This window comes from Juglans microcarpa x Juglans regia, chromosome 1D (genome assembly GCF_004785595.1).
Source record: "Juglans microcarpa x Juglans regia isolate MS1-56 chromosome 1D, Jm3101_v1.0, whole genome shotgun sequence".
Taxonomy (NCBI): domain Eukaryota; kingdom Viridiplantae; phylum Streptophyta; class Magnoliopsida; order Fagales; family Juglandaceae; genus Juglans; species Juglans microcarpa x Juglans regia.
This window is the reverse complement of record NC_054594.1, coordinates 48,993,796-49,021,760: the sequence shown is the minus strand read 5'-3', so window position 1 is coordinate 49,021,760 and position 27,965 is coordinate 48,993,796. Positions and strand designations below refer to the sequence as shown.

Below are 27,965 nucleotides of genomic sequence, written 5' to 3'. Positions count from 1 at the left end.
AAGTTGGATGATGTATTTTAGCCATTTAGAAAATCTCAATATAAAAAACAGCTAATTAAACTCATAGAAGGGGAGAGAAAAACTATCAAATTAAATTGCGAACATGAGTTTATTATAAGCATTGGGAAATTAAGACCAGACTGATCACATAAATATCGATGGTGATTAAGACGATCGACTTAATTACTAGGTTCTAAAATACGGTCGAAGAATGCTATGATCGATCAACGTACTATATATTACAAATCAAAGTTATAACTACTATATACGTACTAAAACTTCGATCAATCCCAACCGATTATATATTGCTTAGGTCACGTATTGTACTGATGATCACTTTTAATCAATTAAGCTAGGAAACTGGGATTGATACACAAGGTTAGCGAAGTTCTAATTTATAATGGTGCGACGACTAGTATGGCTCATCTAAGTCCAAACCCTAAATTAAGGCAGCTATCTAGCGATAAATCCAAGGGAGACTATGTAATCCTTGGAATCATTGCTCAATTAAAATTTCGCTAAGATTTTGCCAAAAATATTGCAACTATCAAAATCTGTATATCTGTATGCATGCATGTATGAATATAATAGACTGGGTAATGATTCCAAATTCCAAACCCATATGCAGGAGTCCTGTTAAAGTTTCTTCACTGCGCAGCAATCCTCATCTCTCTCTCTCTCTCTCTCTCTCTCTCAAAAATCGTAAATACGCAAAAGAACCGCACCGCCCTCATCCACCATTTATAGAGATGACATTCAAATTAAGCTCCAGACTCCTCTATTTCGACTAGTCAAGAACACTGAACGAGGCGGTCTCCATCGTTTACCACAGTTTTAACCTTTAAAGCTCGCCCAACCTATGGACGACTCCGCCCCCACTCTGCACCTTCCCCAAGACACCGACTCTCCTATCCCCCCCTTTTCATCCATCACAGACAACACCAAAAGCAGTGATGGAACCACCACCACCAGTGCTGATAACAGTAACTGCACAAACAGCTCAAGCAGTACCAGTCGGAGGTGCAAGGGTAAAGGAGGGCCCGACAACAACAAGTTTAGGTACCGCGGAGTGAGGCAGCGGAGTTGGGGCAAATGGGTGGCCGAGATCCGAGAGCCACGCAAGCGAAGCCGCAAGTGGCTGGGAACCTTCGCCACCGCGGAGGACGCCGCGCGCGCCTATGACCGCGCCGCCATTATTCTCTACGGCTCTAGGGCTCAGCTCAACCTCCAGCCGTCGGGGGGCTCCACGTCCCAGTCGTCCGCATCCACCCGTAGCGGTTCTTCTTCGTCCTCGACTCAAACCCTCCGCCCTCTGCTTCCTCGCCCCTCTGGATTTGGCTTCACCTTCTCTTCTACCCCTTCAACACTTCCAACGATGTCTTCGTCGGGTATTGTACCCTATGGGATCTACCCTAGTGGTAGTCCGTCGATACTGAGTCTTAACAATATGGTACAAAATCCTCAACAAATGGTCCAACAGTATCAGTATCATCAGTCATGTGATGGGACTGTTGGTGATGAAGTTGACCGTACGGCAACAACAACCTCGTATCAAAACCCTTGTCATCAACACATCTATCAGCAGCAACATCAGAATTATTTGTACAATGATATTAACTCGCTTGTGGGCTCGGTGGATTCAAGCTTGTCTCTTTCTACGCAACCAGTGGTTGCACCGGTGGCTCCAGATCCGGTTGGGGCAGTCGGACCTGGATCTCCATCTGTGTGGCCGCTGACGAATGACGAAGTGTATGCACCCAACCTTTGGGACTATGGTGATCCTGAGTACGATAATCCTTTCTTGTTTGATAATTTTTAAGTCCTGATCGATGGTGGGTCTGCATATTTTTGCTCGGTTTCATTAAACGTTTAGACACACTGGCTTGCATGCAATTAGTTTTCGATCGAGGCGTTATTGCTCCTGCACTTTCTCCTATAATTCAGTATGGATCTCTTTAAATTAATAGTTTAGTGGAACTAATATTCTGCAACAGTACTTGTTGAAACTGCGTTTTATTGGCGATGGGATATAATAGTACCCCTTTCGATTTGAGGTTGATCATGTCCATGTTGAAGATGAATATGGTAGGACTGCCCAAGGGATTGATCAAGTGCATGCTGGGTGAGAATTAACAACGGTAAAAAGCCGCCGCAAGCGATCAAGAGCCAACTATCTTACTATCTGTCGCTAGCTTGTTTCATTGATCTCCTTAAGGGTGGAAGAGATTCGATCCACAGGTATGTATGATTGCTTGTATGATGTAATGAAATTTTAGTTATGGAGGTTTTCAGATAGGAATATTTTTCGCTCTAGCTAAGTTTAAAGGGCTGCTTGGTATGTACTTTAATTGGCATTTAAGGAGAGCATATTATTCAGTAAAATTATTTTTTTTTATAAGTCTATTTGTTATTTAGTTTTAGTCTTTAGCGAAACTCATATTATATCCTATTTCTAAGCTCGCACGTCGTTGATTTTTCTCTGCATATAAATTACCTTCACTTCAAGTGGTGGCCTTTGGGTTTTGCCCTACTTTTGCAGCTCTTTATTCTGAATGCTTATTTTGAAACAAAATTCAATTAATCTCCCTATAAAACTAAACACTTTAATTATGCTTTGTATAATTTAGATGGAAAGAAAAAAAGTTCATATTCTAAACTCTAAAGCATCATTGAGTGCATGCACCTTGAAATTCTGTTTCTTAGAACTGTTCACGAAATAAAATTCACTGCTCGGTGAGGTGTATTTGATACATGTACAGTTTTGCAAGCAATCGATCGACCTTACTCACGTGATCAGTTTGTAAGAAACTTTCAAGGAACCTCTTACCACTGTTTGTTAATTAAGGGCTTAAGATAGAGGAACCAATTTCAAACTAAACCTTACAAATGCATTTCCTATATATGTAGACATCGAAAAGTGATCATGTTTAGGAAACTAAGGGCCCGTTTGTTTTCAGAGATGAGATGAGATGAGATGATATTAAAGTTAAAAAGTTGAATAAAATAATGTTAGAATATATTTTTTAATATTATTTTTGTTTTGGGATTTGAAAAAGTTAAATTTTTTATTTTATTTTTTGTGGAGATTTGAGAAAGTTGTAATGATGAGGTGAGATGAGATGAGATGAGATGAGATGTTTTTCGAAAACAAACAAGGCCTAAGATATACAATGATGACAGGCCTAGCTTTTGGTTTCCAACTGCTCCTCACGGTTCCATAAATACAGTTAGGTTTTCGAGTACTTTCGTTCCTTGGGTTGGGAGGGTTAGCTAGGGAAAGGATGGCGCTGATGATCATGTGCTTCAAAATGCCCTAGGGAAGATTTTTCAAATTGTTCAACATATATGCTGTAAGCTGCTGGGCGAGCATTTTAGATATTGTACTGGTCCTTGCGCTTTGTTTTACAATTAATTGAGCAGGGATTTTAGGATAGGATGTTTTGATGGCTAGTACTAAGCTGAACTCGTCGTGCATATATATAATAATAAACAGATTGCTGATCTGATGCATCTGACCATAATTAAGCATCAAGTTCCTCGATTTGTTTTTTCATAATGTTTTGTTTTGTTTTTTGCTTTTTTGATCTGGTGACTTTATCGTGTTTTATTTGTTATGTTCACCTTAATTGATGCGTCTGCGACATGATATATTAGTGTTGAATCATTGAGTGGACGATTTTGGTGATGAAACTCATCGCCCCTATAATCTATATTTTAACGATAGATCACAAACGTAGTACGTGTGCTTGATCTAGTACATGAATAGAAACATGATCAAGCATGAAGGACTTAGGCTTGGGAATTAATTTTATTAAACATGATCCAATATTATTGCATTTGGTCGCCAATGAAAGTACATGAATAGAAACATGCACCATGCATGTGTGGATCTTCTAATCCAAATCAGGCTTATTTAGTATTATCTGAAGGTTCCAGGTTTGAAAACTTGGATCTTTCTTGATCATGCATTGCAGTTTATAGTAAATGCACCTGTTTGAAGTTGTCTATTACAGTACGATCGAGGGATCAGTGCTGATAAATATATACAAAGTCTAGTTATCATTTCGTTGACTCTGATTATATATGCATTCAAATCCTTCATGCATGCAATTGGGTTTGGATAATGTAAAATCTTCACTTCTTTCAAAAGCTTAAATTGATAGGAAGAAGTAGATTTAATTATTTGTATAGTATTCTTAACACTCACTCTCACATCATGTGGGCTAGCTAGACTTTCCTTCAATGAGTGGTCTAACACATGGAATATTTAATTAAACTTAAGCTGATGGGACACGTAATTTCATATGGTATTAGAGCAAAGGTAATGAGTTGAACGCTAATTAACTCTACACTCTATCTCATTCAATTAAATATTCTGCGTGCTGAGCCCCACTCATTGAGAATGAGTATGGTCTACATGTGAGGGAAGTGTTGAAGATATAAATTAAATAATAAAATATACTTGTTTCCAGTAGTTTAAGTTTTTGGAACAAATGATAATTTCACAAATGACCATTCATTAACTTCAAATGGTTTTATTACTGTTAGACTATAGTCTATACTGGCCATGGTTTCTCTTCTCCACAAAAAAATTATATTTATCATTTTCTCAACCACCATCCTCTCAACAGACATGCTAAACTTGAATTGAGTTTTTTGTTTTTTCAAACAAGAGTCACATGCAGAAGATCTTGCTGTAAAATTGTTAGGATAGAAGTTTTCAGTTTTACCAATATTTAAGAACACAATATTTTTTTTTTTTCAAAAGTTGGAGGTCAGACCTCCTTATTATTATTCATCCTCATAAAGGCTGAGGAAAAACCGTGATAACAAATAAAGAATATGAGCTTCACCGAAAAAAAATATATATATCTCAAGAAATAATAACCAGTTGAAGACCTCTGCTCTAAATCTTAGAAATGAAGAAAAGCACAACCCCCCTTATCCAACCAATACAGACAACAAAGATGTCTCGACAACTTTGAACATTGATTCCAAACCTTGCATACCTTTGAAGCACCAAGACGAGCAAGACCATCAGCCAAGGATTTAATTTCCCTGAAAAGATGTCAAACCTAAATATAAAGACGCTCCAATAGATTTAGAGCTTCCTCCCAAACCCCAGTAATCTTCCAAGCACCAAAGGCCACATCTCTTCTTATTCAACCAGTCAATCACTAACATAAAATCCATCTCAATCTCCACATTTTTAAAACCCAAAAACTAACTAGTCGAAGACCTTGAAGAAGACCCATAAACTCAGCAACACTATTCGACAGAATGCCAATGAAGATAGAAAAACCAGAGATCAACTCCCCTCTATGATCACGGATTACGCCACCCGCACCGGAAGAACCTAGGTTCCCTATCAAAATGCCATCGACACTAAGTTTAACCCAATCCAAGGAAGAAATAACCCATTTGACTAATTGAAGAACGCAATATTTATGGATTATAAAGAAAAATCATAGAACTATGCTCTTATATTTATACTTTCCAAAGTTTTCAATTTACTACTACCGAATCAGTTGTGTTTGCTCATTTGCCAGCTCTTGATCTCTGTTAGCACCCATTATTAAACACATAGCCATGGGAGGGATTTGGGCCGCTCGTGATGGCACTATCATCCCCGTATGGTTAGCCATTCCCACTGGCACTTTAGTGAGTTGACTCTCCAATTGACTCGGTGATCCATCAAATTGTAGTGGAATATCGAACTCGTCCCATGAATACAATAGTCAATATATAGGCTTATACGTCCCTTAGAAAAATAAGAAAATTCTATACATCATACTACCATCCAACTTTCATCATATTAAGTAAGATGTGTCACATTTATGACTATTAAATGATCATTTATTCCATACTTCTTTATCATCAAATAGTAATAGATGTACCACATACTACTTAGTATGATCAAAATAGGATGAGAGTGTGGTGTATAACATTACTAAAAAAATTAACTCTTTTTTGTGTAGTATGAAGTTGTTTTGTGTAGTTTTATTCTAAGTCAAAGAAAATGAAACATTGGTGTGCCTTTGTTAATACTATTCCGTTTAAAATCCTTCTTTATTGCAATTTTTTCTAGTTTTCTAATGTTACTGTGGATTACGATTTAAAGAAGAAAAGAAATAATATTTGATCGTGTTTACAAGTAATTATAAGCAAAATACGTTAGAGCACTCTCAATGAATTAGCTAAAGCTAAATGACATTTTTTATTAATGTAAGAGAAATTTGACTTTTAACTATTCTATTCACATAAATCTCCACATTGGAATAGTCATTTTTTTATTATATAACAATAAAATAATATAAGATGAATTTTATTTTGGTTATTCACATCAAATCTCCACATTAGATTATTCATTTATTCATTATATAGTAATAAATAACTAATAGTTTCAAAAATATTTAATTTTTTAATAATTATTTTATTTTATCATATTTTACTATTCTACCTATTATATATATTAATTAATAATCATATTCTTATTAAATTAATATATCACTAACTCAAATTAATATACCAATTGTGATAAAATATGTGATAGAAGAAAATGGAGAGATAAATAATTAATAAAATATGTATTTGATGTATGTATAGTAACTTTCAAATTTGAAAAAAATTTTAAAAGTCACTGTAGCTAAATTCCAAATATTTAAAATTTAGCTAATCCATTGTGAGCATATTTTGCCCTCTAATAGCTATATACTCAATGGATTTAGCTTTTAGCTAATTCATTAACAATGCTCTTATACTGTAAACTAGTTAAAGAAATGTAAGCATTTTTTTAAGGAAATAGTTAAAGAAATGTAAGCATTTTTTTAAGGAAATATTTGAAAAAATATATACACACACATGCACACACGGTCTACTAATTAATACTTTGCATCAGTTCCTTACTACAGTGGTTATATATGCATAGAAGCTCCCAATTCAGGAAATGAAAATTTTACATATCACTACAATGAGATGACATTCCCGTCAATCTTTGAGTTTTTCTTTTAAGAAATAAATAAAAGTATTATATTATGTATAATTCAATGAAAGTGTGATGCAAAACACAGTAATTCGTCAGGTGCCTTGAGCTTGAAGACCAGGAAAAAGTCACCAGCCCAAGTATTGGGCCGCGCTATATCACGGATGTGAAGCCCAATATTACATCACATGTTTAAGACTACTCGACGGATAAAAAATAAGCCCAATCTTCTCCTGAGACCAAATGTTGCCGACTTATTTACTAGGGTTTCTTTAAGAGATATAAATACTCTCAAAGGTCCTATCTCAGGACAAATTGCTCTCTGTGCAACGTTATTCGGACTACTCAAGGGTTCTGGAAGCAAGGAAGCGAACAAACATAGCCACCCAATCACCATGAGAGCCAAGGTTAGATCGATCTTGATCACAGTCAATATATGTTGTTTCTTGATCTTAAATGTTTGTTCCTTCTGAATAAATAAATGATTTTTGTTTGTGATTTCGTTTGTGAATTTGCTTTTTGTCTTTTTAGTGGAAGAAGAAGTGCATGAAGAGGTTGAAGCGGAAGCGCCGAAAGACGAGGCAGCAATCCAAGTAGTTCTATTATCAATAAATTGTCGTTTTCTGTCTAATGGTTGGTGATTAGAGATTCGTTGTGTTCTCCCTTTTTTATGTTTGTACTAAAGCTCTGAAAACTTTGACATTCTGTACTGCTTAATGAGATTTTAATACTTTTAAACTAAGGTTATAGTGATGAGGAACTCGAGTTATATCTCGTAACCTGAATGCACAATTTGGTTATTTCCGATTTATATCCGTTGTCTTTGATTCTCTAGCCTATGTGTTTCGTTGTTTTTAGTCACTGGCATTGTTTCCATATCACCGTGCTTTCGGGGTCATATATGTAGGAGTCGAGCCAACTAAGCTTTGAATGTCCTACTTCAGATAAAGGCATGTACACATAGGTTTTCTTTCTACTAGCTGGTTCCATGAGTCCTGGCTCCAACAGTATCTCACCCAAGTAGGACACTTGAAAAAGGTAGAGGCTGACTCATGGGGGTTCAGGTCCCATTCCATGTGTACGTGTCTTTACCAATAGAGAGAAAGTCTTCCTATATATTAGTTATTTGGTTGGATTGAGCTTGAGCTAGCCTGTGTTTTGGGTTTGGTCGGTTCATAGGGTTCCGATTATACTACCAATCTATGGTGATTTGATGGAGGCTTCCTTGCAAAACTTTGCCATAGGTTACTGCTGTTTGGCCAAATCCAAATAAAATCACTCAAATGGCTAATAGGATATGAAAATATGCTATATTGGATTAGGCTTGTTTACTATTACTATTGTTTTTGGTTTCGCACTTCCACTTATTTTGGTTTCACTTGGATGTGTTGTGCAGTATATGCAACTGAAGACTTATGCAAGTGTAATTTAGTAGTTTAGTAGACTTTTTTTTTAAGTGTAGATTTATGTAAGTGTAGTTTAGTAGTGCAATTTAGTAGTTTAGTAGCCTTTTTGAAGAAATTTGATTTATAATTAAGACATTTACATAGAACCTTAGATGAGTTTAATTAGAATGGTAAAATAGGTAGAATGGTAAAATATGATAAAATTAATCATTAAAAAATAATTATTTTTTAAATTAATATTATTTTATTACTATATAATGAATAAATGAACAATCCAATGTGGAGATTTAATGTGAATGGAATAGTCAAAATCAAATTCATCTCATATTATTTTATTATTATATAATGAAAAAATGGTTATTCTAATGTGGGTATTTGATGTGAATGGAATAGTCAAAATAAAATTCATCTCATATTACTAAAAGTGGAGTTTGACTTTGGCTAATCCATTGAGAGTACTAGCCCTTAAGTGGTATGGGTTTGGCATATTGATTGTGTTTGGTGCCTCTTTACAAATAAATTTATTTATTTATTATTTTTTTTAGGCAAATTTTGTTGATGAAATTTTAGCTAATACAAAGTCTAATAATAATTACACAAATAGATAGTTATACAAATAAATAGGGAGGGTCCTTTTAACTATGAAAGTCCAGGAGACATTGCGGGATTGAAATGAGTGGTATACTTCCAAATTTGAGTTTGGAAGCTGTCCATCCCACCAAGTTATGCACGTATCGATTCTGAGATCGATATATTTTTTTCACCTTCCAGTTTTCAAATATGTGCAGGCTATAATGAATTTCTCTTATTATGACTTGCATTGTCCAATCTATGGCTGCCTTTGGATCTAATATAGCTTGTACAACCTGTTTTGAGTCTCCTATTACAATCTTTTTAATGCCATGGATTAGTGCTTGTTGGATAGCCATAAGTGCTAAAAATGTAATCTGTCTGAATAAAGATTAGGATTCCACTTTCTGATCTGCATATTGAAGCTATGATGCTGCCTTGATCTCAGACTGCTACATCAAAAGTTAATGAATGGTAGCCTTCGGGGGGAGTCTGTCATTTCAGTTCCTCTTGGTGTTCTTTGATGATCCAGGCTTCTGTGTTCTTTATTAAGCTTTTTGACTCTAGCAACAAACCACTCAGGAGTTGGGCATTGTTTATTATGGAGAACTTGGTTTCTAAGAAACTAGAGATTGGTCATGGCCAGAGTAGCAAAGAGTTAGAATGGTTGAATTTCCTTTGCTAGGATTTTTATGAGGTAGGCAGGATTGAGGACAATTTTGATTCAATTTGAGATTGGTTGATTGGCAAAGGTGGAGATGTTGATTGGCCATTGGAATTGTCTCCATAAAATTCTTGAGAATGGACAGTTAAGGAAGAGGTGGGTGAGATTTTCTTCTTCAGTCTTGCAAAAAGGGCAAAGGGTTTGATCTCCTTGAATGATGGGTATTACTCTTTTGATAAGTGATTTGTTCGGAAGAATATTATGTATTATTTTCAGAGTAGAGTTTTAGTCTATCTTGCATTTTGAGTTTCCAAAGCTTTTTCCAAATTTCAAAGTTTTGGTTTTCTGTTGAGGGGTTTTAGGTATTTGTTAGGTTGGCATAGGTTGATTTGACTAAGAATTTACCACTGTTATGATGTGCCCATTTGATCTTATCTTCTTTGTTAATGTAATCATGTGTTGAGAATGGAATTTTGAGGATGCCACTAATAGTTTCTGTGTTGAAGAGGGCCTGAAATAATAATGAGTTTCATCTTCTTGGTTCTTCTAAAATGAGTTCAGAACCTCTCATGTTTTGATCATATTGAGGTTGGTTGGATTTGGTTGTGGTTGATGAGAGGGTAAAGTATAGATTCAAGGATCTGACCGAGCTCTAGTTGAGGCACCATTGTTGATTTGGACACAAATACTACTTTTGATTAAGTCTCTTTGTTTCAAAATATTTTTCCAGAACCATGAATCCGAGGGTCTTGCTCTAACTTCAAAAAAAGTAGTGCTTCTGAGGTATTTTGTGGTGAGAATATTTTTTCAAAGATTGTTTGTGTCGTTTATCATGTGCCATGCAAATTTGGAGATGAATGCTTTGTTAAACCAGGAAATTTTTTTTGATGCCTAGACCCCCTATGGATTTTGGTGTGCAGATTGATTGTCAGGATTTGGTGAATATGTGAATGTTTTGCACATCTATACCCCACAAGAACTTTCAAAAGAATTTTTCTATTTGTTTGCTGTAGAGCTTGGAATGGCACAGGTTGACATGATATAGGAAGGGAATGTGCTGGCTACACTTCTAATGAGGGTTATTCTGCCAGCTTGCAAAAAGATTTTTGTTTTCTATCCTTGTAATCTATTTTCAATTTTTTCCATGACTTCTTTGCAAAGAGATTTCTTATCAACACCTATATAGAGAGGCAAACCAAGATATCTCAGTTTAGGGATGTTATCTTTGAAGTTCAGGTGTTCTTTAATCTCCCTAATTGTAGTGTTAGAGATGTTTTTACTGAAATGCATGGAGGATTTTTTGAAGTTGATTTTTTGGCCAGACCAGGTTATGTATGTTTCAAGGCTTCGGGCAAAGGATTGAGCATTCGTAGAGGTAGCCTTTCCAAAAAAAATGAGATCATCTGCGAAGAGAATGTGAGTTAGGGAAGGACCTCTTGGTGTTATCTTAATCCCTTCAATGTTATTGTTCAATTCCTCTCTTGTAATTAACCTGGATAGAACCTCACTCCCCATTATGAAAAGAAATGGGGCTAGTGGATCCCCTTGTCTAATACCACGAGAGAGTTTAATAAAACTAGTGGGAGTTTCATTAATGATGATGGAGAAAGTAATTGTGGTAATGCACTCCTTTATCCAATTTGTCCAAGTTTGGTTGAACCCAATGGATTGAAAAATCTTAAGAATAAAGGGTCACTCTATGTAGTCAAAAGCGTTTTCCATGTCAATTTTATGGCCATGAGACTGGTTTTTCCTCTTTTTTTTTTTTTTTTTTTGAGATGGTGAAAGATTTCTTGGGCTAGGATTGTGTTCTCTTGAATGAGTCTTCCAGGTAAAAAAGTTATTTAATATGATTTTTGAGAGGACATTTTTAAACCTGTTTGCTAGGATCTTTGCTATGATTTTGCAGCACACATGAGCTAGACTAATGGGCCTGAATTGTTGTTTAGTGTTTGGGTTCTCATTTTTGGGTACAAGGGCAATGTTGGTGTGGTTGAGCTCTTTTAACAATTTTCCATGTGTGAAGAAATTGTTAATAGCTGCCAAGAGATCTTTTTTGATTATGTCCCAATAAAACTTGTAGAAAAGCCTAGTGAATCCGTCAGGGCCAAGGGCCTTTGTAGTGGGAGTTTGTCTAATTGTGTTCAGGATCTCTTCTCAAATGGTAAAGCACAGAGATAAGCATTTTCAGCTTCTGAAATTTTTTCAGGGAATAGGTTTTCAATATCCTCTAAGATCATTGGATTTGTGGTTTTGAAGATGTTTGTGAAGTGATCCTTGAATTTTTCTTTTATGATTGTGGGGTTTGAGGTCCACTGATTTGATCCAATTTTTAGGCTCTCATTGTTGTTCCTTTTGCGCCTAATTGTGGTTGAGGCATGAAAGTATTTGGTATTTAGGTCAGAAGTGGTAAGCCAGGTATTTCTTGATTTTTGGTACCAGAGGGATTATTCTCTCTTCAATTGTTCCTCCAAGTTTTCTTTAAGGTTTTCTTCCATAATTATTGAATGAGGGGTTGGATCAATAGTAAGAATTTCCTAGAGTTTCTTGTTGAGGTTCTTTATGTTATTCTAAATATGACCAAAAGAAGTGATGTTCTAATGTTTCAGAGCCCCTTTGGCAGCTTTCAGTTTTCTTGTTAAAATGTAGATTGGGGTTCTTGTGTAATGAGAGCTCCATGCTTTTTTTACCACTTCCAAACTGTTTGGTCCCTAGTCCAAAACTCCTTAAATTTAAAAGATTTTTTCTGATTGTTGGATCTAGAAGTTTCAAGTAAAATTGAAGAGTGATTAGAGGCAGATCTTGGGAGGTTTTTTATGGTGGCCTCGGGAAACAGGGAATTTGAATGCAGATTTACCACACCTCTGTCAAGCATTTATCTGATGTTATTTGGAAAATGTTTGTTGTTAGACCAAGTAAATTTGGGACCAGAGTAGCTTAGGTCCTATTAAACCATGTTTTTCAATGAATAGACTCAGACCCTATGCACTAGCAACAGGTCTCCCTCCCATCTTTTTAGATTGATTTAAAACAGAGTTAAAATCCCCAATGGCTAACATAGGACCAAGAAAGGCTTCTGTTATGGCATTAAGATTATCCCAAAAGGTTTTTTTTTCATATGGTTTGTTGGGTAATAAACAAGATTTAAAAGCCACAGATTGTGTTGGGAGTCTGAATAGATCAACATAGCTATGATATTACTAGACACATAAACAAGTTCTATGTCCAAGCCTAGACGCCACAAAAACAGCAAATCTCCCCATTTTCCCAGGGGAGGGATATGTACATGCTTAGAGAACCCTAGACTATGTACAACATTAGTAGTATTTACATGAGCCAAAAGAGTTTCAGATAGGAAAATGGAATCTGGATTGTGGTTCCTGATGCAAGCCCTAACATTTCTTATTGCACGGGGACAGGCTATTCCCCTGCAATTTCATGTCAAAAGTTTCATGGAGAAGATGGTAGCAATTTAGACCCTGCCACTTCAGTCATTGGATTTAGGGGGAAGAGGTTCATAACATGAATCTGAGACTGTGTATCCGGAAAGCTTTCCTCTGGATGCTTGTACAAATTGAGGCGATTCTTCTTCGTGATTCTCATTGAAGCTCTTGTTGATTTTCTTGTTTTGCTACTTGAGAGAGTTTTTTTCACTATCTCTGTTTATTTTGCAGTTTGGATGTCATTGTTGTCTACCATCTTCCTTGCCTTTGTAATCGAGATGTTGTTGCTACCTATCATCAAGGGAAGATCTTCTATGCTTCCTTCTTATTCGTTGAAGGCTGGGGTGGTTGAGTAAAGAAAACAATTTTTGGTCGGGGGTGTTTGAGCTCTCGCCTCTGATGAGTAAAATTTTCTCTTCTTCTAGCTGATTGAATCATTCGGTTCTTTGAAAATTTTGGGTGTGTTGTTTGGGTTCCTGTCAATGGGGATTTTTGTTCAAAGGGATTGATTTGATCAATGGTTTCAGATTGAAGGTTTGGTGGGTCTTGTTTCTGTTTAGTTATGAGACATGCCTTGCCCAATGAGCTTACTAAGATGGAAACCACTTGCTTTTGGGATTGATGGGCCATTGGGCTTTTGATGTTTTGAAATTGGGCTATGAGATGGCTGAAAACTGGGTGGGGTCATTGCTTGTGTTTAGAATTGGTGGGTCAGTGCTTGTGTTTGGGGATTTTTGCAGATTCAGTTTTAGCTGGCAATAAAATGGTATAAGTCTTCTTTGACGGGAATTACATTTGATGTGTCTGTTGGGAGCAGTGGTTGCATGAGAATAGTTGATTTTTCTATGTTGAAATTTTCACTAAGAGCCACGTGTGTGGGAGTTGTGGGGTAATTTAATGTGAAAGAGTGATTGAGGTAGCTATTTAGGGAGAGTTGGTTTTGACTAGTAGGTACCAGTTGGTGGCTTGTTGTCTCCCATAGTCGGCTTGAATTCAATGTGTCAGTGTTGTATGTTGGTTCCGTTAGATAGTTGCCACATGTTTAGAAATTTCTGCATGAGAACTCTTTGATATTGCATGGATGAGTTGTTGGTAAGGGTGCTACCCGCCCCCCGCCCTCGCATGGGCGGGGGGCCCATTTTGTAATCCGCCCCCCGCCCCCTGAGTGCGAGGGCGGGGGACCCCGTCCCGAATAATGGGGTGCGGGTGGAGGGGGTCCTCCGTCCCCCCCCCCCCCCCCCCAACTGGGCCAAAGGCCCAGAAACCGTTGAAATGGGCCTAAAATGGCCCAGAAGTTTTCTGGACCATTTTGGGCCCATAAAAATAGAATTTTTTTTTTCAAAAAAAAAAAAAAAGAGTTTAAAAAAAAGTTACATGAATAAAAATAATATATACATACAGAATTTTATATAATTAAGACTAATGAAGTACTACTATAAACTACAAGTCTACTACCTAATAAACTAATAAATAATAATAATAACTAAGCTATTACAAAAATAAAATGGAAAGTTTAAACAATTACAAAATTACAAAGAAAAAAGTGTCCAATGGACATTGTATCAACATTACAAAATTACAAATCAAATACATAATACATACATCTGATTCAAAATTCAATATTCTAAGAAATTAATAATCTAAAAAAAGAGGCGAGCTATTTGGGCCTTTGACTGTGACATTTGGGGCGGCCGGATGGATAGTCTTTGACTCTTTTAAGGCTTGAGCACATATTCATATTGCAGTGGAGGTAGACATCGTCTGAGTCGTCTCATGTGTTACTACAACAATCAGTACTAAAACTAATACTGATGAAATTGAAATGAATATAAATAAATCAAAATAAAAAAATAAATCTACAACTAGTTTACAACTATTTTGTAATTCTATTTAAAATAAAGAGTAATTATGTAAGATTGAAAATATTTTTTAATGAAGTGGTACAATCATATTAGTTTATGGACCTTTAAATAGTAAAATAATTATAAAAAAGTTGTAGGTGTATTATTATGTTTTTTCCGAATATTTCTAACTTGCTATTTAAAATGAAGAAACTCATGTCGGTAGAGCATGAAAAAACAGATCGAACGATAGTGTGCAAATCTCGTACATCTTATTTAAAAACGAGATTTATTATTAAAAAATATTTTTTTTAATGTGAATTTCAAATTATCTATTTTTTTTTATTCAATTTAACCCTAACTCAATTTAGGGTTTGAAACCCCTTAAATTTTAGGGGTTTCAATTAAAACTCCTAACTCAATTTACGGTTTCGGATTGGAACTCTAAATTGATTTAGGGTTCCAATCTACAAAAAAAACAAAAACAAAAACAAACAAACAAACACACGAATCAAACACATGCACAAATTTCTCTATAGCACACAAATTCACAATTATTCTCATCCTCCATCTCCAATTCAACCCAACATTCCTCCAATCTCCAATCCAAAACTAAAAAAAAAAAAAAAAAAAGAATGGATTTCAGATTTCTTACTTTTGAGTGGCGGCGAATTCGAAGTGAAAATTAACTTTAAGTTCGCACGAGTGACTGGAAAGTGGAAACCCGGTGGGTGGTGCTGCTGCTCGTGCAGTCGTGGACTCGTGCGAGACGGAGAGAGAGAATAGTTCGAATGAGAGAGACTGCAAGACTGAGAAGTGAGAGAGCGCAAGAGACTCAGAGAGAGTGAGAGAGGAGAGTTCAAGAAGGTCTGGGAAGGGAAACAGATGCGGGGAGGGGGCCGGGGGGAAACCTTAACTAAAAGTGCAACGTGCCGTTTCACTTTTAGTTTAGGCTTACCAAGTCTAAAAGTGAAACAGCACCGTTTTGTCATGACAAAACGGTGCCGTTTCACTTTACTTATGGGTTTTTTTTATATATATATAATTTTAATTATATATATATATATATTAAGCGGAGCGGGGCTTCGCCCCCTCCGTCCCCCGCCTCCGCAGCTATCCTGAGGTGCGGGTGGGGGCCCCCGCACCCCGTTTAAGCGGGCCGAAACCCCCGTCCCGCATGGACGGGGGTGGGGCGAACGGGGCCGGTCAGCGGAGTGCGGGGCCCCACTGCCCACCCCTAGTTGTTGGTAGATGATGAACAGTAGATTGATCTGCACTTGCACCATGCTTATTTTCCTGATTCACATATTGACCGAAAAAGAATGCTTTCAAATCTCTTTTTCACTAACTTTCATGATTACTTTTCGTTTTGCTTTGCTCTGTTGGAAGCTTGTTGGTGGATACTGATTTTCCTCTTTATTTCTAGCCTGATTTTTAAAATCTTTGTTCTTTGATTCTGAATGGAGGGAGTGTTGTCGGCCTTTCAATGTTGATTTTTTGAGGCATGATTACTTCAGGACCTAGTTCTTCAGCTCTGTTACTTCTTCTCTGTTCTTGACTTCCTATCCTCATTCCTTGACCATAGAGAGTGGCATTATTGTTGCCATGGTTTGTGGGGCAAGAACCATGTACGTGACCTAAGCAACCACATCCATAACAGAATTCAGATAGCCTTTCGTATTTAAAGGTTACTATGGCAGGGCCTCTATCAATTCTTGGAAGTGAGAAACTAGTCGGGAATGGTTTGGTAGTGTCGATTTCTACTCTTATTCTTAGAAATCTTCTGACTGAAATGCATGATATGTTGATGCGATCAACTTCCAATAGTTTGCCCATCACTCTTCTAATTTTCTCTACATTTTCCATGGTCATCATTTCAAGTGGAGTCCATGTATTTGCACCCAGTATGCTGAAAACTTGAGGTCTATCTCTTGTAAACTTTGTCCAGGAAGCCATTCTTTGAGGATCATATGAAAACCTTTGAAGTTCCGGGGTCTTTGATTATAACTCTATCCTTTTCTTGTGATGTGGGAAATGTAAACAGGAATGTGTTGAGACCTAAGTCTTCTATGTGTAGACCAAGGATAAAGCTCCAAACAGCTTTGATGGTGGTGTGAAAAGTGTGTTTGTTTAGAGGCTTTGATGAAACTAATTTTCCAATGAGGGCATGGTTTGAAATGATAGTGGCAGTCTCTGTGGCTAGCTCTAAGACGATATCGTCCCATGTTATAGCCTCAGTTTGTGATATTAGCAGTTCAAGGTCAGGTGGAGGAGTGGGTTTCATGTTTGAGTGATGAACTGGAGAAGTTTTCTGAGAGTTTACTAGGATAAGTTTTCGATTGATGCGAGGTTTGAGTGAGGAACTTGGGAAGGTGTTCTGGAGAAGACTACGGAGAGGAGGGAATTTTACTCATCTAGAGAGAGAGAGCGGCATGAGGTAAATAGATTTATTTTAGATCTAATAGGATTTTTGTTTTTGTGGATTATGTTGTGGTTGCGGAAACGGGGATGTGCTCCATTGCTAACATCACTCGATTATTGAAGGTTTTTTATGTTATATTTTTAGGGTTTTTGATCTCTCACTGATGACTGCTATAATTTACCTCTTAATAGATGCGTTTCATTTCCTTATAGTCATAAGCTCGATTGTTTAACATGAGACAGATGAGGAGCACCGAGACTTCCAAGGCCTTCTCGTGCTTCCTTGATAAGGTGGTTTTTTTTCTTATGTTGAACTGTTGCTATTATCCGTCTCGAATGCCTGATTGCTATTTTTTCGTGCTTCCTTCCTAAAACTTCTAATCACGACAACCAACAACCAGACAAATAATGGATATTTTGTCAAACATACTTTCCGAGCCGAAGAGACAGATCCTTTTTTAATATTTCTGTCCAAGGGAGATGGACACAACATCTAAAGTCTACAATATTTGTTATAATTTGTTTGATATTTCCATGCCTAGTCTCCTTGTACAAACAGCGTTATAGACTGTATAATTTACGTACTCTCTCTCTCTCTCTCTCTCTCTTCAAATTAGATTTATCTAATTCCATCAGAGAATTAAATATGATCTTTGTCAGACATCATTTGGTAGGCGGAGGCCAAGCATGTATTAAGCGAATTATGCCACTCTTTTATAGCAAATTAAATTTCTTAATTGTCACTAGTGGAAGTAGTGAGTAGTGCTGTAGCGGCTTCAACGTTGCACAGTTAAACTGAGACTATTGTTCTGCTTCGCACTATGGATGTGATGATAGGCATGGAGATAAGAGTTTGACTCTGTTTGCTTTTCTTTTTCGCGTTTGTGCGCGAGCGCGTGCAAGAGAGAGAAAGAGAGAGTAATGAAGCAAGAACAAAGAGTTGATCATACAATGAACTCCACTTCTTCAGACGGTAGGAAAAGTCATACAATGAACTCCACTTCTTTAGACGGTTGGAAAACGAGAACCACATGATAGTCTGCCTGCCTTCGGTGCTTGCCACCAACATCTGACAGTCATGGCAAAGAATGTCTAAGGGAGGAAAAAGATCAAAAAGATACCAATGTAACTATAAGATGACCCAAAAAATGTTTCTGGAAGATTATTGTGAATAAGAAGGCAAAAAGAACCTCTGCCTTTTGCTTCTAATACGACAGTTTGATGCCATAGATGACGAAGCAATTTTACTTAAAACCAGTCTAAGTGAATGTTTCAGAGTGCTATGGCAAGCACCCACATCACTCTCCTTAGTGCAAAGCATCAAAACGCTCTTAATTCTTCCACCCACACTAGCAATATCAGCTTTGACTGCTGTCAGTCCTAAGCCTTTGAGGACTTGGATGAGCTCCGAAAACAGCTCCGGTCGATCATCGCAACAAATAGAGGCCCTTATGAACATATTTTCCTCGCTTCTGTGAACGTTGCCGAGGTTGACATCTTGGGCACAATCAGATTCAATAGTTACTTCATCTGCTTCTGTAGGAAGTAAGCAGGCTTTGCTGACCTCCATTGCTTTTCGCTTAAGATCCTTCACATGGTCAATCACACTTCCTAATAGAGCTGCCTTGTCCATCTGCATAACAGATATTGATTTCTTTCAGATTTATAAAATATGCATTGCGTATATTTATATGTGTATAGAATCACCAAAGAATTCGGTTAAGTTGTCGAACCTTTTTTTTTTTTTTTTTTGGCAAACGGTTAGAATCACTTTTATTCTCGATAATCCCATAGATCTCCGTCAATCTCACGCCTACGTGTACACCCCTCCCCAGAAACGAAGGAGAAGTACCATAGTAGAGTTACAGATGTCATTAATTTGCATTTTACTAAGTAGTATAAAGAAGCAGTTGACAAATTTCGAACCATGTGTTACCAGTTTATCGACTATCCTTAGGCTTTCCATATTATCAGAAGGCTAAATGATCTCAACATGTTATGACATGCTGCAGCTGGGTAATGAAGAGAGTATAGATTTGCCTAAATTGGACAGCTTACTACCTACTCATTCATATATTGATTTTTAGCAAACGAGGGGGGGGGGGGGAGAAATGTTCATCTTATCTTTTTACCTTATCAGACTTGGGAATTAGTTTCCTAAGAGTTGAAAGTTGTGCATTTATCCTGTCCCTACGCCGCTTCTCTGCTTGACTATGGCTCTTGGAAGCAGTGGCACCTCCTCCATCTTCTGCAACCGGAAACCCTTGGAATTGGAAATTGGCAGAGGCTGATACCTGAGGTGATAGTTGCCATGGAACTAGATAGGAGGAGGACTCACTGTCTAGAACTGCAGCATGACACTGAGCCCAGTTTCCCTCCTGAGTAAAACCGGAGTAATAGCAATTCTCCATGGCGAACAAACAACTGAACAAGCATCATTAATCCAACTACGACTCTGCTTTTTATGACACATTCTGCTGCTACTGTTTCTTGTGCTAATAATGTGCGATATCTCTTCTTATCTTGATTTTGATTGGTGTGATATCCAGTACCCTTTTTTTTTTCTTTTTTTTTTTTTTCATTTCATTACCCTTTAATTGGTCAAATGAAAAATCATGTTTGGCTTTATCTGCCTGTCACCTCAATATGAAAATCTTTGTTATAAATACAAAAAACAACTGAGACTTCATAGGATCTTGAAGATTTTAGAAAGAGGAAAAGTTGATTGTCCGACGATGTATTAACCCCCGTGCTCGCTGAAATTAGACGGAAAATATGAGAGTAGCACGGAAGTGAGTAGATATAGGTGAATCCTATAAAATAAAATAAAACAAAAGGGGGAATTATGATCAATAGATTTACATGCTAGCAGGGGTAGATCTGAAGGATCGACCAATTCTGTAACCTAACAGAAAGTACTTTATCCCTACCACACTAGAATTACTAGCTGTTTCGGTTGGTGGAACATGCAAGCCCTACTAATTTTAGCCCATGATCCTTGTATAGGACTTGTTTTCTTTCTCCCTTTCCTCATTTTTCGGCCGAGGTTTACACGTATGATTGGAAAAGTAAAATAAAAAAGAAAATGATATTTTTCGTAACATTTTACATAATTATATTTTAAATTATAGATATTTTTATAAAACATCTTATAAAAATAATATTATTTTATAAAAATATCTTCATCTTATAATATTGTTATAAAATATATAATAAAATATATTGTGCTTATATCATTATTCAAAAAAAAAACCATACATACAAAAGTTAAAATAACCCAAGGGGCTATGTTGGTTGTAAATTGAGCGTTGTTTAGAACTACCGATTAGCCTACCGAAGTTTTCTACCAATTGGTGTAAAATAATTTTAAATATTTTTTAAAGAGTAGAGCTACTATGCAGTCTCACTCTTATCGTTGAGTGTGCTGTCCAGTAGTTTTGTTTTGTTTTTTTTTTTTTTTTCACATTTTTTAATACATTTAAATATTTTTAAAAAATAAAAAAAATATATCAATAAATTTAAAATCACTTCCTTAACTACTAAGTAGAAAAAAAAATTTTTGATCAGCAATCAAATTGAGCGGTCATGGTGGAGCGGCATAGTAGACTTTATCTTTTTTAAATTCTTTTAAAGATTTTTAAAAATAAAAATTAATTCGGTGGATATCCTCTGTGAGTAGAGCCTTCCTTGTAAATTACATCACGGTGGAGCTTGTTTTAAGTTTTTAACCTTTTCGGGTAGAAGTATTTAATTGTTGCGGCTTGGTTTGTTCATTTCCGTAAGTTGCCTCTAATTATGGTAGTCCTACAGAAGCAGACCAGTTGCAATCAACAGCCGTGTCACGATGTGGGGCCTTCATACATTGTAGCGCACCAGAAAGGCCTCTGATTAACCTCTCACCTTACAAAGTTCTATCTCAGAAAATTGTGGTGTTTATGATTCCGCTTTTCGGGTCCCATTACTTTAACAAAGTAGGAAAAAAAAATGGTTTATATTGTCGGCATGCACGATCGATGATACAAAATGTGCCAGATCTGTAGGTGAAATGAATTTAACCAGAAGATAGTTTCGTCAAGCACTTGAAAAACGGCTCACGTTGGACAAGTACTCAATGTTCATAGAACCAAAAGGATATGATGAATATGTAGGGTCCTCATAGATTGACACAATCAACAAACTAGTTGATATGAACCAAACCTAGCGGTCTGCTGATTTTTGCATTAATGGTATTATCGCCAATTGGGCTCCTGTTGTAAAATCTTCACAAAAAAAATTAAGAAGGAAAGCTCATATGCCGGGCTACAATTCTCTCTTCAGTATCTGCCATGGTTTGAAAATGCATGCCAGGCGTAGTAATTTCAATTCTCGAAGCTATGACAGCAAATGCTGACTACTGATATATAATATAAATATATATATATATATATATAACACGGTTGACTAAAGCAAATCTTGTGTACATTAAAGTACTTAATTCTGCCCGAATAAAAGATTTGACATCCTAGCCTTGCATAATGTGCATCTAAAAGTACCCGTAATACAGCTAATTTGTAAGTTACAAGGATGCATTAAAAGATGGTAATTTGCCCAAAAACGCAGAACTGCCCTCCACCTTAATACTCGTTAAAATGGATTGCACCTACTTTCCAAACAATGTACGTTGTAGCAAACATCACTGTGCTTATGAAAACAAACGAAAAGGCAATTATAAACAGATCGAAACCTCCTGGAAACTCAAACGTTAGGCCCTGCTTTGGCATTCCTCGCTTGCTGTCATCAAATAAGTTTGTGGGGGCTTCTGGGAGCCCAGATCTTTTCTTCCCACCGTCACTCGCCCTCAGTGCATCCAATACTTTGCTGCCCATTTCTGATTTAGTTGCTTTTGATTCCATGTAACGGTTGAGTACCCGGGCAGCCCTTAGTCTCTCTTTGGCTGTTAGTGGTGATCTTTTTGGTGTGGATTGCAGGTTCGGAGACGATGATGTCTCCTGCTTCAAATCTGAAGAAAATGTTGACCCATTAGATGCTTCAGAGGCTTGAGACCCTGACTCTTTATTTGCACCAGCTTGCGACTGTTCATTTTCTGCGTTTGCAAAACCCTCATCACTGGTCTTTGTGGTAGCACTATCACTATCTGCAACTGAAAGGGAGAAGCTCCATCTTTCATCCTTTACAAGACTCCTTGACCCCAACTTCCCTGGGAAGGACGCAAATTGGGTGACTTTCGGTACCGAAGTTCCAACACAATATCTTGACACATTCGGGTATTTGGCTTGCAACTTCTAATGAAGAAATACTTGAGTAAATCAAGGGAACTATGTCACCAACATATATTATATCACATTGAAGTATTGAATGATAAACGTGTATATATTGGACGTTAGATCCTCGAAATAATTAACGATGCATCAAAGTTTTTAAGTTTTTACTTGTCAAAAAAAAAAGTTAAGTTTTTAAGTTTTTACTTGATTTAATAAAACTTTATTTCATACTTATAAAAAATATTTTTAATGTTGTGAACAATATAAAAAAATGTTGTAAATAATACCTACTATTGCCTCCAGATGCACCACCTTATCCACTTTTTCTAAAATGATTTATATTTGAAAAACGAATGAAGAGGATAGAAGGCATATATGTCAAGAATGTTGCTAAAGCTTAACCTGAAAGAAAACCTAACCCCCTACATGCTTCAATACAGCAATGGAAGACATTTAATACTCAGAAGCACTCCTTCCAAATAAGAAAAAAAACCGAAAGGCATAAAAAAGCTTGCAACTACCAGTTCAAAGTCAATCTAATATAAAAAAGACACCTACCAAAGGTAAGTTGAATCACTGCTATTGACTTTTTTTTTATAAGTTCACTGCTATTGACTTGACCATCAAATAAGCTCCGTAGTATGTTTGAATTATCAATAAAGGTTCCTACATTGATACTAGGTCGAGTTATGTGTTGAACTGATACATGGATTGTCCATGAATCTAGATGCAGAGTTTTAATAGGTAGAGAGCTACATGATAATGTGAGAGACTATCAATGCAACAATCCTCGGCCAAATGGGGGGCTACTCGCAGTGGTCAGGCTGCTCCTTATGCAACCAAGAAGGGAATAAAAGCATCTCTTATATCTGAGGCACTCAAGCAAGTATGAGGAATAAGTTGACAATCCAACTTATCTTTGAAATTATTTCCTTCCTTCTTTTTGATAAGTAAACGATAGTATAAATAAGAATAGGCATAGCCCAAGTACACAAGAAGTTATACTAGAGGTAAGGCCTATCTAAGTTGCTGTAAAAGAAACAAGAAAATCATGTACATTTAGGCCATTAAAATCTACAGCTATAGCCCAAAGAAGTAAGGTACGGAAAAATAAAGCTCGAAGCTCCTCTAAGGTCCGAAATAGGCCTTTCCTTCCTTTCCCAGAGGAAATCACTTGGAAGGACAGAAATCCAAGTGCAGGAATGATTTTTCCAAAAGCACCTTGAGGGACAAGATGGAAACTCCAAATCAAGCTTATATTTGACGATCAAAGTGCAGCTTTCACATCTCCAAATCTAACGTAACTGTTGAACTGGTGAGCGGATTTCCCCTATTTTTTCCCGTAAATCCGTCGAGTTTCACAAATTAAAAATACAAACACAGATTCATGGCCCTAATAAAACACGGAACAAAAAAGAGAGCGAAAGAATATTACCAAGGAGAAAAGCAGCACAGAATGGTTGAGGGAGATGGAGGAGACACGGGGCTGAGCTTTGGGCAAGTGAATGAGAGCAGCACGACATTGATTGAGAGGAGAGGAGAAGAGCTGAGTGGCAATGAGAAAAGCGGACCGCGACATGGACTGAGAGGAGCGGAGCAGAGTGGCACGGCATTGATGTGGGCTGAGGCACTGAGCTTCAACGAGGGAGAGGCCAAGAGGGAGCGGGAGAGGAAACAGCGCCAGGGTTAGGTTACAATGAAGATAACAGATGAGAGGCAGAGCGTGCTTTGCTTTGTGAGGGCAAAGATGAAAACTCCATATTGATTATCAGACATTTTTTTGGGGTGAAATATGGTGCACATAAACACTATGACAGCCAAATATTGCAGTTTAAGCAATCCTGCTATAAATATTTGAACTCCATGCAACACAGGCACTCAAGGAAATGTGGAAGTTCGTCGTCCACTGCACATTGTCTTATTTGTTTTTTTTTTCTAGAAAAAAGTAAAAAAAAAAGGGTAGAAGGAGACAACCTATTGGACTTGATTATAGTAATACCATACTTGCTGAGAACCGAACAAGATGAACCTAGACCGCGAGAAGCTGCATGTACTACTTCAAAAAGTTTGAACCGTAACCTAGAATCTATCTCACGAGAAGATCCAATAAATCTTTAAACCGCTTATATTTATAATTTAAGGAAAATCCATAATCGAATATACGCCGCACATTGACAATAAACCCCAATGATACCTTCAACGTTCAGTAAAAGCAAGAACCTAAGACTCAAATTCTGCCGTTAATAAAATAGAAACCCTTCTGTAACTCAAGAATTATGACATTAAAAAAATGCTATTCGGTAATTATTTGTAGGAACTATTACAAATTCATCCTGAGGCTCTTATTTAGGCTCGAAAACTCAAGAATGAAGAGCAGTCCATACTACCATCCGAGTTTAGCTACACTTTGAAAAAATTTTAATCCTACATCTAACATCTTGTCTCTTTCGGTTGAGTTCTCCCATCCAGTACCCATTTCGATTCAGAAATGAAATTATTTTAAAATAAACACATAGTTGATAAGCTGATAAAAGATCATCTAAGTTGACTGCAGTTTACTAAAAGGAAAATAGAAAAAGGTCGCATCTTAAGTCAAACGAGAGAAATAAGGAGGAAAAATTTACCGTTGAGTTGAAGCCCACGACTGAGTTTAGGGATATAGCCATGAATTTTCGGATCGTTTAAAGGCTCAACCATGAACAGCGAGAGCTCTTCTGAGTTATATGCTATGTTTTGCGGCAATGAATGGGTGGGTTGTAATCGAATGGAGGAGATGAGAAGTTATCGGTACCACCGTCATTTTCAGCGCGTGTTACGCTCTCCCTACTTTGCACTCGTGTCGTCTGAGCCTGCCTTTAAAACTTAAAACATGGGCGGACTATTGAAGGCGCGAGTAGGCTTTCTAATGTCGTAAAATAAAAAAATTTAAAAAAAACGTAATTTTTCTTAAATTAATAAATGAATAATGATAGTTACTACTTTATTATTATGTATTTATTATTTTTTTAAATTTTTTATTTTACTTAATAGTTAAAGAGTATTAGTAAAATTATATATTTTTTTAATTTTTTTATAATAATTAAAAAATATATATTAGTAATAGAATAATAACTTTATCACTATCTCTAATAAATTAGATTGGAGTTTTTATATACATATGCGGTTAACTAACAGCACACACGTCATTTTTTTTCTTGACAGAAATGCTCGTTTAGAAGAAGCCATTTCAATTTTCAAAATTTTCGCAGTTCCAATCCCCACTTTCGCCCCTCTCTCTACCCAACTTCCTATGTAACTCCACTGCCATTTTTTTCCTTTTGTATTATGGTTTCTGCTTGTGTACTAAGAGAGTTGAGAGGAGGGCAGGAAAGTTTCTTTGTTTTATGGATTTTGCGATATGGGTATTACAAATTTTGGGGCTTAGGGCATTGAGATGCTTGCAAATTCATCAAGTTTTTCGAGGACTTCAGAATTTCACTAGTCATGCAGTTTGTGGTATTAGATCTAGAAAACCCATTGGATTTCAATAGTCAATGAGTCTGTGAGGGAAGCATAGATTTTGAGGTGTGCGTTGCGCCAGAGATAATGAGTGCTATCGAGTCTGATTTTGAGTTCATGAATGTCGTCTCTGTGTCTCATGAAACAAAATAATGTGAAGAAAATCATGAAGACAAAGTTTTATATCTCCTTGCTTGGATATATTGCTACCGTTTCTTCCAAAAGGAAATTAATGACTTAGTCTACAAGAAAATCTTGCCGGTTAATTTAAGCCAATTAAAATATTACTACAAAGAACATATCATTAGAGATATTTTTTTTTTACCAGTCACTGAGATGGGTTACTGCTGTAAATTCATGAAATTAAGATCACAAGAATAGATAAGAGCATTCCCATCTGGATGCCTAAACTACTATTATCTCTAAAATTTAGGAAAAAAATTTGGGGGAAGCTGAAACGCTCCCTCTCATCTCATTCCCTAAATTAGAGATTTCATTTAGGGGAGCTACAGTCGTTCCTCATATTTGGAGAATCACTGTACATCCCCAATCAATCATCCCCTTCATTTTTTGTTGTTGATCTTGCGTGTTCCTCTCTTCCACTCTCGATTGCCCTCGTTCGTGGAGGCCCTCTCTCACACTGTTTGCCACCATTGACGGTAGCTTTTCTTCTCTTCTCGCACCGTTCGCACTGTATATGTAAGTTATATTTTCTCTCTTGTATATTCCCTCTTCTTCTCTCCATGGATGAACTCTGTCCTCTCTCGCACAAATCAAACACACTGAGCCTCTCTCCCATGGCTGAATCTAATACATTTTCGAGTTTAAATGGAATTGTATTTGTCACTTTAGCCACTGAAATTCGAGAACCCTAGATTTAAACTAGTGCTCTAGGGTTTGAATATTCATGGATCCGTGACCCATATTCACAGCAACTTTCATGCATGTATCTGCCATGGTTTTCATATGTGTTACCTTTTTCGACTTATTGGTTGTATGTATCAATCGATCTGCTTGGTCAGTGAAATTTGAGAACCCTGCATTTTATTTGGTGCTCTAGGGTTTGAATGGATAATCACTCAATGCATGTATCTGCCATGGGTGAATATGAGACATTGCTCTTATATGTTTGAGGAAATTGTTTGTTCTTTAAGCAAATTTGAGTAATTTCGAGTATTTTTTGCATGTTGGTTTTTTGTATGATTTAGTTCACACTGAAATCTGAATCTGCCATGGTTGAATGTTGGATTTGTACTCAGTTTGGACTTGTTGTATTTGGGCACTCAAAACTATTATTGTGAACATAAATTTGGGCATCTATGTTTGGATTTGGACAATTGATATTTGTTCTTCTTCTTACACCTCACTTTTATTGGCTTTGTTTGGGTTGCCTAAATTGAGATAGACTGTTCTTTCCTTCACCCAATGAGAAGATTATTCAGAATATTCTTTCATGATTTGAATCATTAGTCTCTTTGTGTATCCTTGGACTTGTGCTCTAATGTATATGTCATGTCTGAATCTGAGACATTGCACAAATTGGATTGTGGAATTGTTTGCTCTTTGGGCAAATTATATCTATGTTATTGTGGCATTTCGTTGGTTGTATGCATGTTTGATCTTTATATGATTCAAGGCACACTGAAATCCGAATCTGTCATTGTAGAATGTTGTGGAATTGCATAGTTTGGACTTGTTTGTTGCATGTATTTTTTGGTTTGAGCAAATTGATATTACCTTGCTATTAATTGATTTGGTGGTATATTTGCTTATTGTTCCCATAGATTGAGCTGATGTTAGTTTGAATTACCTAGTTTGGACTAAATGAGTTACTTTCTAATTTCTGTTTTTATGTTCTTATTCATTTTGTATGCTGCTT

General features: G+C 36.7%; 3 protein-coding genes and 1 long non-coding RNA gene across 13 annotated transcripts; 2 read left to right on the top strand and 2 right to left on the bottom strand.

The window, feature by feature from the left end:
- Nucleotides 1-682: 682 nt before the first annotated feature.
- Nucleotides 683-2,398, top strand: LOC121267916 (ethylene-responsive transcription factor ABI4). The gene has a single exon (XM_041172047.1). The coding sequence runs from the start codon at nt 860-862 to the stop codon at nt 1,817-1,819; it is 960 nt and encodes a 319-aa protein (XP_041027981.1). The 5' UTR covers nt 683-859; the 3' UTR covers nt 1,820-2,398.
- A 4,805-nt stretch (nt 2,399-7,203) lies between these two features.
- LOC121242503 lies at nt 7,204-7,793 on the top strand. Its single transcript, XR_005935912.1, has 2 exons — nt 7,204-7,389; nt 7,514-7,793. It is a non-coding gene; the product is annotated as an uncharacterized LOC121242503 (long non-coding RNA).
- Nucleotides 7,794-18,464: 10,671 nt separating this feature from the next.
- Nucleotides 18,465-19,811, bottom strand: LOC121240043 (transcription factor bHLH51). The gene is made up of 2 exons (XM_041137492.1): nt 19,460-19,811; nt 18,465-18,960 (listed from the first exon to the last, which is right to left on the bottom strand). The coding sequence occupies exons 1-2, from the start codon at nt 19,736-19,738 to the stop codon at nt 18,490-18,492; spliced, it is 750 nt and encodes a 249-aa protein (XP_040993426.1). The 5' UTR covers nt 19,739-19,811; the 3' UTR covers nt 18,465-18,489.
- Nucleotides 19,812-21,867: 2,056 nt separating this feature from the next.
- On the bottom strand, nt 21,868-25,370 carry LOC121267502. 10 transcript variants are annotated; one of them, XM_041171393.1, is made up of 4 exons: nt 25,213-25,368; nt 24,159-24,223; nt 24,024-24,128; nt 21,868-22,609 (listed from the first exon to the last, which is right to left on the bottom strand). In XM_041171393.1, the coding sequence occupies exons 1-4, from the start codon at nt 25,283-25,285 to the stop codon at nt 21,941-21,943; spliced, it is 912 nt and encodes a 303-aa protein (XP_041027327.1). In that variant the 5' UTR covers nt 25,286-25,368; the 3' UTR covers nt 21,868-21,940. The 10 variants fall into 10 exon arrangements, with proteins under 10 accessions (XP_041027327.1, XP_041027332.1, XP_041027363.1 ...); XM_041171398.1 differs by having other exon boundaries at nt 21,868-22,606; XM_041171429.1 differs by having other exon boundaries at nt 21,868-22,524; nt 24,159-24,218.
- Nucleotides 25,371-27,965: the final 2,595 nt, after the last annotated feature.

Coding starts and splice junctions, on each gene's coding strand:
- LOC121267916 (XM_041172047.1), top strand. CDS start 860: ATGGACGACTCCGCCCCCACTCTGCACCTTCCCCAAGACACCGACTCT.
- LOC121240043 (XM_041137492.1), bottom strand. CDS start 19,738: ATGGAGAATTGCTATTACTCCGGTTTTACTCAGGAGGGAAACTGGGCT. Junction 18,961..19,459: donor TAATTCCCAAGTCTGATAAG/GTAAAAAGATAA, acceptor TCTGTTATGCAG/ATGGACAAGGCAGCTCTATT.
- LOC121267502 (XM_041171393.1), bottom strand. CDS start 25,285: ATGGTTGAGCCTTTAAACGATCCGAAAATTCATGGCTATATCCCTAAA. Junction 24,224..25,212: donor TCGTGGGCTTCAACTCAACG/GTAAATTTTTCC, acceptor CCCTCGTTGAAG/CTCAGTGCCTCAGCCCACAT. Junction 22,610..24,023: donor CTGTGCTGCTTTTCTCCTTG/GTAATATTCTTT, acceptor TTTCTTCATTAG/AAGTTGCAAGCCAAATACCC.